The sequence below is a fragment of the Ursus americanus genome, chromosome 34, assembly GCF_024610735.1.
Source record: "Ursus americanus isolate L20-20 chromosome 34, mUrsAme1.1.p, whole genome shotgun sequence".
In the NCBI taxonomy this organism is placed as follows: Eukaryota; Metazoa; Chordata; class Mammalia; order Carnivora; family Ursidae; genus Ursus; species Ursus americanus.
The window spans coordinates 21,930,115-21,942,027 of NC_142160.1; the positions used below are offsets into that span (position 1 = coordinate 21,930,115).

The 11,913-nt window shown below is 42.4% G+C and overlaps 1 protein-coding gene across 1 annotated transcript; it reads right to left on the minus strand.

The window, feature by feature from the left end:
* Positions 1 to 519: 519 nt before the first annotated feature.
* Positions 520 to 10,441, minus strand: LOC123781510 (spermatogenesis-associated protein 31D3-like). Its single transcript, XM_045781051.2, is given in 4 exon segments — positions 520 to 4,879; positions 5,108 to 5,168; positions 5,755 to 5,800; positions 10,304 to 10,441. Coding segments are annotated over 4 exon segments (4,605 nt in total).
* Between the last annotated feature and the right edge of the window lie 1,472 nt (positions 10,442 to 11,913).

An 11,913-nucleotide genomic window follows, 5' to 3' on the forward strand; every position in this document is an offset into this window, starting at 1 on the left:
GCTGAAATGGTATCATTGGGCCCTAATAAGCTCTGAGTAGCCTCCAGGAGGTGAGGCCTAGGTGACATAGTAACTCATTCCACCCTACAGATAGTTTGGGAGCAGATGAAAAGAGAGTTTGAACCAAGTTCTAGACTTTAAGGATTTACTTTGTAAAGGCCTGAAGGTTTTCAGAGTAAGCTTTTTATACTTTTTACAAAAAGAAAAAATTAAATGTTTTTAATATAGGACATCTGAGCAGGGTCAAATAAAGGACCCCAGGATAAAACTGAGAAGACCACTGTCTGGCTTCTTACAAGGGACCGGTGCACTTGTAGAAGCCAAAAGAGGAAATCAGTAAGAGTTGAAATCACTTTTTCCTTTCCCTAAGAACAAGCCCCAACCCCAGTCCCAGTGAAACACAGAGAAAACCATTCTTTATTAGAAGAAACATTTATATTGAGGAGGATTAATATTCTTGGTTGTGCTGAAGGTTGTTCTCATTAGAGGATATATTGTCATGAAAACTGTGAGGCTTCCTCAACAAGGACTGAAATTTTTCAGGGAATTTTAGGGAAATTTTTCTCCCTGGAAGTGCTGGAGAAGCATTTTCTGCTTGAGTAGAAGAGTCAAATCACTAAACACAGTACTTTCATCAGGGTCACCCCTGGTGGCCAAAAGGGCCTGGCGTACTTGATGCACACAGGTGGGGCTTGGATGAGACACAGACTCCCCGGAGGGCAGAGAAGAAGGGGGTTGACTCTGGCTAAATAATTGGTCCTTGAAGGTCACAACTTTCCGGGGATGTCTGACCCTGTCTCTGCTCTGTCTGACACTTGTAAGACGGTTCTGGTCAGCACAGAGAGCTTCTTGGCTGCAGGACTTGATACTTGCCCGTTTCTTTTGTTGTGGGTCACAGAGAGCCCGATAGTTGGAAGGATGTCTCTTGCCAGGCCCTCCCTGGGCCTGTATTTCTTCCTGCGGCTGGCTTAACTCTGAGACCTCAGATCCATACCTACATGCCAGCTTCTCTTCTAGAATCTTCCCAATGGTAGTCATGAGCCTATGAGCTTCAGGAGGCCCGTCACTCATGAAAGTAGCCACACTTTCAACTGGCTCTTGATGCTGCCCTAAGGTTGACATGAACTTGGCTTTTTGCTGGGGACTTGCCTGCTGTCCTGCGATTTTTTTCTTGGAATTGATCCACTGAAAAAATTGCCTCGTCTTTTTTCTGAAGTAACTTTCAGGAGGAAACTGTTCATTCTGTGACAGCAATGGGGAAGGACTCTCTAATTTTCTGTCCTCAACACGGTGGCTCTCCTTTCTGCCTACAGATGTCCCTACTCCTGAGTCCTCACTTTTACATTTTCTTGCTTTGGAATCCTGAGGTCTCACTTTCTTTGCACTTTTTCTTTGTGGGAAATTCTTAGGCTGGCACTTACAGAAGGCCAACTTAGAGTCCCAGGACTCCTGCTGCCGATCCTTGCTAATTCTGCTGTCCTCCACTTGGACATGCAGCACCTGGGATGCTTCCATGTCCCTGCTGCAGCCACTCTGGGACTGAGTCAGTGAAGCCTTGGAAGTCAAGCTATCTGAAGTGAAGGGCATGTCAGTGGGACATCCTCGAGCCTGGTCATGCTCCTCACTCCCCAATTTAAACTTTAACTCACTAAGGAGTTGTCCTTTCAGGTCTGATAGTTTAGAATCCTGGGGAGCCAGTATTTTTGTTGAGGGATCTTCAGTGGCCAGGGCAGTTTCCACCTTACTCATATTGACATTTAACATTTTGGAGCTTCCCAACTCACTGGTTGTCAAGGTGTCACAAGATTGGGATTGAAGAGTATAGAGCTCCTCGGTGTCGAATATATCCCTGGACAGGTTGGACGCGGCAAACTGTTCTAAATTCTTCTCTACCATCACTTTGCCCTGAACCATTTCTACTCTGTTGCTGGAACTCACATTCTCATCCCTTGGCTCACGTCCAGCCCCAGCTTGCCTTGTGGAAACCTCTGGGCCACATGTGTTGTCTGGTACAATCTCACTGGGTCTGATTTGAGCTCTGATGCTGTGTGTAAGGGGCTGAAAAGTCTGGCTGCCACACTCAGCTATCTGGATACACTCTACAGGCTTATGGTCAGTGTCAGAGTGTGATACCTTCAGGACCCCCTGTCCTTCATTGTCCACAGATGACATAGCAGGAAGAGGACAATCCAGTATGGGGACTGAATTTGTTGTTCTCACCCTGTCTCCCAAAAAAATTTTAGAGCTTCCCTCAAGTGGTTTTAAAAACTCAGCTTTGGAATCCACCCCAGAAAGATGCATGGCTGAGGAAGGAATGTCAAATTGGGGAAGAGGCCATGTTTTGGCTTCTCTCAACATATAGAATTTTATGGATTCAAGAACCCTGAGTGGTAGACCCCACCTCTGACTCATGCGAAATCTTATAATATGGGCCTCTAGCACCTGTCGTGTATTGGGATCAAGAAAAGAAAGATCTGGAGTGGTGATCTGGCAGTAAACCCTACCCACAATATTCTTTTTTGAATTTGTGTTTTCCATAGCAGTCTGGGAACTCCTAGAAAAAGACAATGTATTGTCATCAGCCAGCCATGAATCACACACACCTATAGGAATCCTACCCGCAGTGATCTGCCAAAACTTCTTGCTCATGTGTAATCTAAGAATGCCTTTCGTTTGATTTTGGTCCGTGTCCTTCCTTGAGACATTTAATAATTCATTCCCTGAGTAATTCCTTGAATGACACACACAGTTACTTGTCTCCAAGGCAGCTCTCAGACCCTTTACTAGGTAGCATTCTGAGACCCTTTGTGGGCTGTCTTCTGGGCTCTTCTCTAGGATATACCCAAGATTCCTCCTCATATCCTTCCTTAGCTGGAAATTTATTGGGACCCTCTCATGGAAACTTCCTGGGAGACTCAATTCAATCTTTGCTAGATCCTTGCTACTATGGCCCTGAAGCTCAGAGAATTGTGAGTGAACATGTCTGCCTTTTTGCTGAGAGATTTCTGTTAATTTACACTGAGGTTCCATCAGTGCTAGGGACTCTACATTTCTATAGTCATGGAGACACCAGCGTGGAATTATCTTCCTTGGACTGTGTAACTCCATTGTCTCCTGGGGTTCACAGGTGATATGAAAATGGCCAGGAAGGATGGAGACTGGTACATAGGCATGGGATGACTGGCTAACCAATGGAAGGTTGGGAGCTCGAGGATAAATGGTTTCTTGAGATTTCTGGAACACAGGGACTAAACCCCACAAACTTTCCTGTTGCTTCTGTAACACATGCCATTCCAGGTGTTGATTTTCAGTTGGGATATGAGAGTCTGACTCATTCTTGGATCTATGGAAAGACACTCCACAGTCCCTAATCTGGGATGAAGAAGAAGATGGTATGATTGGGAGGCAGGATTGAAAGTGGGCCTGGGTATTCACCTGAGTGAAAGGTAGGGGCTGAGATTGGGACAGGGTTTGAGGCAAGGGTTGGGGATGTACACTGGGGAGAGGAAGGGAATGGGAATGAGGAAGTGGTGGAGATGCTTGATCTTGCATTTTGACTGCAGAGGTATTATGAATTCCATTGAATAAGACAAAATGAGACTCTAGTGGGGAAGTACTACTAGAAAACAGGAGAGTGGCTACTAAGGACTCACTGTGCAAAGAGGGAAGACCCCAGAAGAGCTGCCTATATTTCTGATGCAAGTTTTCCCCCAAAGACTTGACACAGAGGAGCTGCTGATAAATACGCAGCTGCTCTGGTTTGCCTTCAGTGTCCCAGCCAGTTTTGGGGGCTGTGGTGACCTGTACATCAAATGGCTGCAGTGAATTCCCTAAGGATGTCCATCGGTTTTCTGACCATATTTGTTTGGAAAATGGCCCCTCCTCTTTTACTTTCTTCTCCAAAATCTGGAAAGCCATTCTCTTTTTCATTTGTCTCTCCAAGAGTGCCTGGAAGTTAGGGCCAGGGAAAGAAAGCCCACTGGCCTCCTTGTGCTTAGTAGCAGAGTCTCTCCAGACATAGGTTTCTGGTAAATGGAGGTAAACTTGCTCTTGCTGAAAATCAGAGTGTGATAATGGGGGGAGGAACATGTTCTTGGCATGAGCCTGCCAACAGGAGAATTCTGAAATTGATGGGCTTGAACAGTCACTACCTCTGATTGTTGGAACATAAGTGGACAACCCACCAAGGCTCTCTGGAGATGACTTCTCAGGAACAGACTTCAATGAGATGGAAATTGATTTAGATTGAGTCACAGTTAAAGTGCAGTCTGATGGTGGTGAAACAGACAGGGTTGGCTGTTCATGAATACAAACAAATGAATCAATGGGATCCCTTGTATGGGACAGAGTTGGTAAGAGGTTGCTCTCTTGTGAAATGGTGGGGTCAAGAGGGGAGACAGTACTCACAGGTAGAGTGGCCTCTGGTTGGACAACAGGATCCCCTTTCTGAATGTCATGTAGTAGGAGAGGGGGAAAGGCAAGGGGTTGGGGTATGGAATGGCTCACTGGGAATTCAGAATCCAAGGCTTTTGGCTCTAGTGGCAGGGAGTGACTGGCGGGTGAGGGTAAGAAAAAGTCAGCCAAAGGGGTCATTGGGTTAGGTGAGAAGATGGAGGGGGGTGGCGGGAAAGGCTCAGTCAAAGGGGCTGGTATTAGGTCTCCTGGAGGGACTTCTGAGGAGTCAGGGGATGAAGTGAATGATGAGTCAGTCACAGGAGCTGTGGAAACCAAGGGGATCACAGAGGAAGTAGCATCTTCTAGGGCCTCTGGGAACAGCAGCCGATTGACCTCAGCAGTTGTGCTATTACACACCTCACAGAAGGGGTCTGGACATAACAGTTGACGAAAGTGGTTGATATGATGATGCCGGCCTAGAGGGCTGCAGGAGACAGGAGGTACAAAGCTGCAGCTAGGACCAGAACAAACATATGTGACCCTGGCAGGTCTGGCAAAGTTAACCCCCACCCACCCACCCAAATCCCTAAGACTTTCACATTCTAACTGAGGATTTTCCATCCCATGTCAATCCCAGGCTTCCCTGAGGCCCTAGAAATTCATAGACTCTGCTTAAAAGGGGGGTACAGGAAAGAAGGTAATTTTTAGTCACCTTTGCAGAAGAGAAAGCACCTTTCTTGCCTCCTCTATTTCACTCTGGCAAGTTCTCCTACCTGGGAAACAAAAAAAGCAATGAAGATAGAAGCAAGAGATCTTATAAGAGGCTGAATAGAGTGTCCTTTAAGTGATAACCTTGATATATTGGACTTGCAGAGCTCCAAGAATTAGGATATAAGGTCACATGATCAATGATAATAATAACAAGACATATTGTTTTATCATTCACAATGGGTTTTTGTATGTATTATCTATCCCTTGTGATACTGAAAACCACCCTATGAGGAACATAGGTCAATGGTTACCTCAAAGAGGAAGCTGAGTATCCATGATGTCACAAGTCCTTCACAAAGTCAGGACACAGAAGTTCTGACTCTTGACATCTCACACGGCCACCTATTGGGCAACACCCATTGCCCAGGCCCAACACTGCTTCATGCTCAGGGATAGGCAGAGCAGGGAATCTGAGAAGGGTTTTGTGCTCTGACTGCCTTTCCATGAGCCTCTCCTCTGAGGCCTCTGTTTTCTAAGAGGGACTGTATCTAGCAGCTGACATCCTCAGAGATCATGGCCCTGGGCCCTCATGGAAAGGAGAGGAAGGGTCACCCTTGGAGAGCTCAGGTGAAATAGGCAGAACCTTACCTTTCAGAGTCCCACCTTTCCTCCTCCTCTTGGCTCTGCCCCGACGCTAGAACAAAAATAAAAGAATGACTGGTTGGGACTCATCTCTTACTCTTCCGTCAGAAATGGAGAACTTTGTGTTCCTTGCTTTTATCAATTTTTAAGGTGATAAAATGTTGTCAATACTTACTTCTTTGAAAAACACAAAGGAGGGTTTTGTCTGTGAGGCCCACAGTTGATATTCTCAGTCAGAAGTCCTTTGTTCAATGAGGACATAGAAATTGAAGCCTGACAGTCACATCTGTGCTCCCTCAGGTAGGACCCTATATCTTAGGACATACCTCAGACCCCAGTGTCTTCTCAGAGGCTCAACACTATTTTCCTGATCAGCCCAACACAAAGGAAGGCTTGATCGAGTGATGCTTGACATGGGAATGTGACTCAAGTGCTGGGAAACTTTGTTCTCTTACACAGATCCCATGTTCTCTAAATAACCCGATCCAGGACTGCAGAATCCCTGTGTTTGGGATTTTATCCAAGACCTGCCACCATACCCAGATAGACTGTGAGTTACAACTAGAAACCTTAGTCCTTTCTTAACCTTTACCCCTGCCAGGCCTCTTCTCCTAGAGGAGTGAATGTCTGTTCTCTTAGACTTCCCATTTTAAGTGTTTCTCTGACCCTACCAAACTCATTTAGAAATGTGGGAAGAGAAACAATAAAATAAAGAACCATTCTCTGAAGGGCAACTTCTGTTTCTAGCTCTAACATTTAAAAAGCCTGGGAGTCATCACTTCAATCTGTGAAAGAAGCAAAAAACTGAATAGACTAAAAATCAATGACTGTTCTTGGAACCATAGTGGAAAACCACTAACCCAAATCTTCAGAAAGTGTCAATGCAGAAAATCATGTTAAGATTAGCTTACCTGGAACAGAAGCCACTGGAGGCTCAACCCTGCTCTCCTGGTAGGAAACACTTAAATAGATACTTTGACAAATTGCTGGAGGATGCATATGGGCTAGCATGAGAGTGAGAATTTCCTGTGGTCACAATCTAATGGGGGCCCCCACTTATTTATGGGTTTTATTACCAGAAAACCCGCCTGGTTTTCATAGTAAAGAGCTACAAAAAAAAAAATGCTCATGTTTCTGGCAGGGAAGTGTAGGATTGGAGAGAAAGATAACCATTTTGAAAGCATTGTGACATATTCCCAGAGTTTTCTCTGTAACAGAGCATACTCAGAGGGGAAAAGCCTACCAGAGCCTTATGCCACATGGGAGAAGGTAAATTACCCAACTACAGCAGCCCCCTCTAGACTTCCTGTCTCATCTATAGAGTGGAACAGAACAAAACACCTTTGAAACACTTGTGAACATCACAATCCGGGGACATAAGCCCATTAAAACACTAATGTTTAATCATATCCCCTCCCCAACACGTTACTACAGTATTTACTGGGCTCCAGTGTAGTAACAGGATCATAGCTAAAAAAGCTGCAAGGTATAGGCTTTATTTAGGGAGATTTAGGGAAACTTAAAGACACTAGGGGAGACAAGAACAGGGACACTAGAGGAAACTGAAGCCTCTGACATGTATAGCTACAGTAAATATTAAACACAGCCCAACACCTAACCAGATTAACATAAGACTTCACATTAAAGGTCTGTTTACTTCAGTTCCTATTATCCAATACATCATGTTTGGCTTTCAAAGAAAAATTACAAGGCATGCTAAAAGGCAAAAAAAAGCAATCTGAATAGACAAACCAAGTATCAGGTGCACATTCAGATATGATGCAGATTCCAGAATTCTCATACATGGAATTTAAAATAACCATTATTGTTGTGTTAAGGGCTCTAATGCAAAGGTAGACAACATACAAAAACAGATGAGGAATGTTAGCAGAAAGAGGGAAATTCTAGGAAAGAAAAAGAATGTTAGAAACCAAAAGCACTATGACAAATGAAGAATGCCTTTGATTGACTCATCTGTAGGTTGCATACGGTCAAGGAAAGAATAAATGAGTTTGCATAAATGTCACTAGAAACTTTTCAAACTGAAATACAAAGAGAAAAAGAATTTTTTAATGCTAAAATCTGTGTTATCCAAGAACTGTGTTTCAAAATGTGTAACAAATGTGTAATTGGAATACCAGAAGGGGAAGAAGAACAGAAAAAATGTTTGAAGTAATAATAATGGCCAAGGATTTTCCAAAATTAATGACAGATTAACCATACATTGTGGAAGTTCAGAGTACAGCAAGCAGGAAAAAACTAAAAAAGTCTATACCTGGACATATCATATTCAAACTGTGGGAAAACAGAAGATAAAATTTTGAAAGAATCCAGAGGAAAATAAAAACCTTACCTCTAGCAGAAAAAAACATAAGAATTATGACTTATTATCATGAACCATGCAAGTAAGAGATTAGAGTGAAATACTTAGAGTTGAAAGAAAAAAACCACCAATTCAAAATTTTATATCTAGTGAAATTATCCTACAAAAGTGAAAGAGAAAAACTCGGACAAATAAAAACAGGGAATTTATCAGGAACAGCCCTGCCCTGCAATAAATGTTTAAAGAAGTTATTTGGGTAGAAGGAAAATAACTCCGATCTACATAAAGGAAAGCAAGAGAAGGAATGAATGAAAATAAAACTTTCATTCATCATATTCTCAATTGACCTAATAATAATAATGATAATCTGTTGGGTGATTGTAGTATATGGATAAGTGAAATGAATGGCATCAGTGTTACAAGGGACAGGAAGAATTGGACAATCCTGCAGTACACATGGAGTGGTATAGCATTATATGACAGTGGACTTAGAGTAGTTGTAAATGTATATTACAAATTCTAGGACAACCACTAAAATATTTTTAAAGAAAGAATAATTGATATGGTAACACAAGTGAGGAAATGGAATTATATATAATGCTTGTTTAAAACCAGAAAAAGCAGAAAAAGAGGGGAAGGATAGGTATAATGAATAGTAAACAGGACAGACCAGGTAGAGATATTAATCCAACTATATTTAAAAAATCACTAAATGGAAGTGGTCTAAATTCACCAATTAAAAGAGGAGACAGGACCCAATTATAGGTTGTCTATAAAATCCCCACTTTAAATATAAAGATACAGATAGATTGAAAGCAAAGGGACAGAGAAAAATGTACCATGCTAACACTAACCAAAGGAAACAGGAGTAACTGTATTATTTTAGACAAAGCAGACTTCACAACAAGGAAAATTATCAAGGGTAAAGAGGAGCATTACATAACAACAAAGAGGTCAATTCTCTAAGAAGACACAACATTCCTTAACATGTACACATGTAACAACATAGTGTCAAAGTATGTGAGGCAAAAACTGGTAGAATTGCAAGAAAAAAATGGATGAATCCACTGTTATTGTTGGAGATTTCAACAGCCCTCTGTCAGAAATGGGCATATTCAGCAGGCAGAAAACCAGTAAAGACGTGGTTGACCCAAACAACACCATCAATCAACTTGATCTAATTGACATTTATAGAATACCTCATCCAGCCACAGAATACACATTCTTCTCAAGCTCACATGGAACATTCACTAAGATGGACCACATTTAGGGCCACAAAACACACCTTAACAAATATAAAACAGAAATCACACAAAGTATGTTTTCAGACCATAGCAGAATTAAACTAGAAATCAACTACAGAAAGATAGCTGGAAATCCCAAAATGTTTAGAATAGATTAAATAACACACTACCAATACACGGGTCAAGGAAGGACACTCAAGAGAAAAAAAAAATTTTTTAACCAAATGGAAATTAAAATACAACTTAAAGGGGGGCGCCTGGGTGGCACAGCGGTTAAGCGTCTGCCTTCGGCTCAGGGAGTGATCCCGGCGTTATGGGATCGAGCCCCACATCAGGCTCCTCTGCTATGAGCCTGCTTCTTCCTCTCCCACTCACCCTGCTTGTGTTCCCTCTCTTGCTGGCTGTCACTATCTCTGTCAAATAAATAAATAAATAAATAAATAAATACAACTTAAAGGGTGGGGGGCAACTGGGTGGCTCAGTTGGTTAAGTGTCTGCCTTTGGCTCAAGTCATGATCCCAGGTTCCTGGGATTGAGCCCCATGTCAGGCTCTCTGCTTGGTGGAGAGCTTGCTTCTCCCTCTTTCTCTGCTGCTCCCCCAACTTGTGCTCTCCCTCTCTGTCTGTCAAATAAATAAATAAATAAATAATCTTAAAAAAAAATAAATAAAATACAACTTAAGGGGAGCCTAGGTGGCTCAGTTGGTGAAACATCTGGCTCTTGGTCTCAGCTCAGGTCTTGATCTCAGGTTTATGAGTTTAAGCCCTGTGCTGGGCTCCACACTGAGCATAGAGCCTACTTAAATAAAATAAAATAAAATAAAATAAAATAAAATAAAATAAAATAAAATAAAATAAAATAAAATAAAATAAAATACAACTTAAAACTTGTAAGATTCAGCAAAAGCATCATTTGGAAGTTGATGGCTTTGAGTTCATCTATTTGAAAAGAAAGATGTAATATCTGTGAGGGACTCTGCTTTACTTACCTGATTGACATCTCTCTGTTTCCAAAATATTGGTAAATACGGTTTCCTCTTTAGGTAGCACAGCATCAGAAGGAGCCCCACACCACACAGGAAGGCAAGGATGGGAAGACCTAGCAAGTTTAATTGGAGTTCAGCCATGGTGCAGTAAGGCTTCTCAGACAAAGATGATTCACCTCAATGGAAATGCAGTACCCAGCAGCTGCACATTGAGAATACGTGTTCTAAACTAGAGTTCCAGGCCCACATCACAGAGCTTTAGTACAGACACCAAAGGTTCTTGAGTGTGGGGGAGGGGACAACACAGGACAGAGAAACTCACATGCAACCCTTCCCCCACTATCCAGCCCAGCAGATGTGTCCATCCTTCCATTGCCCATTAGATGTCTCCAACCTACCTTCCTACTCCACCAATCACCATATCATGTATTTACCTTAGTGAAATTTCCTTGTTCCTCCTGTTACCCTGTTATTACCTGAGACCCTTTTTACCAAGTGGTGATCTCACTTTGGACCTCACCTCATCGCTGAAGGTTTGCTATACCCAGGGATTTACATCCCCAAGATCTACTCTACCTTCAGCTGCAGCTCTCCCTTATGCCTTTTTACCTGTATGAAACCAGAAATAGACTCAGCAGCAGCCCCATCCAAGTTCACCAAAGAGCATGAGAAAGCAGAATAGCCTGTACCAAAGAACCGAAAGCATGACAAAGAGGGAGACAAGGGCGTGACACACCTATGGACCTGTGGCAAACAACTTAAAAAATTTTAGTAATTCTTTTATTTCCCCTAATCCCTCTTAGGCTAGCATGCCCTACAGTTTCTCTTCCACACATATAGTATCTCACCCTGCTGCTCCCTTGTTCTTCTGTCAAATCCCCTTTCTCCCCCCCAACATTTTTAAAGATTTCTTTATTTTACAGAGCAACTGTGCTGGATCACAGCTCACAGGACAAAACTCATCTTGATTTAGGAAGTGGGCGGCTCTAGCATAATGTCTAATGAGCACAATTATATTTAGCAATATCTTTTGGGGTTTTTTGAATGACACTTATGCTTACTCCTTCCATGAAAAGTATTTTTCCCACATACCTTCTAACTTTTCACCAAATACCTATTGTCATCTCTATCCATTTTAAACAATAATGTCATTTTTTGTTGAGGGTTTATATGTATTTATTTCATCTCCCTATGCGACCTAGTCATTTAATGGTTGGAACCCTTACAGCTTCATTATTTAGATTATAGACTGTTGAAATTAAGCTCTGTATCATTCCCTTACTTGACTCACCTACATTCCCTCTTTGATGAATCAGTCTTGGCCCTAGACACCCAATCCTTTCCCTCCTATATGAGAAGGGTTTATCAGTAATGACAGATCCTTTCTTTACCTCTCTTCTCATGCATCCACAGCTTCACCATTGTCTCTACCCAAAAGGAAGTTACACTTCAAGCCCACCCCACCTCACATACCCTCCCTTGACTGCAGGGGCTATGTCTGTTAAGAAAAATCCCTCCAGTATCTTTGCATCTCTGGAATTGTTTTTAAATAGAAAGTGTGGTTTTGACTGTCCCTAAAGCCCCTGGGACTCGCAGTCTGAGTCTGAGCAAGA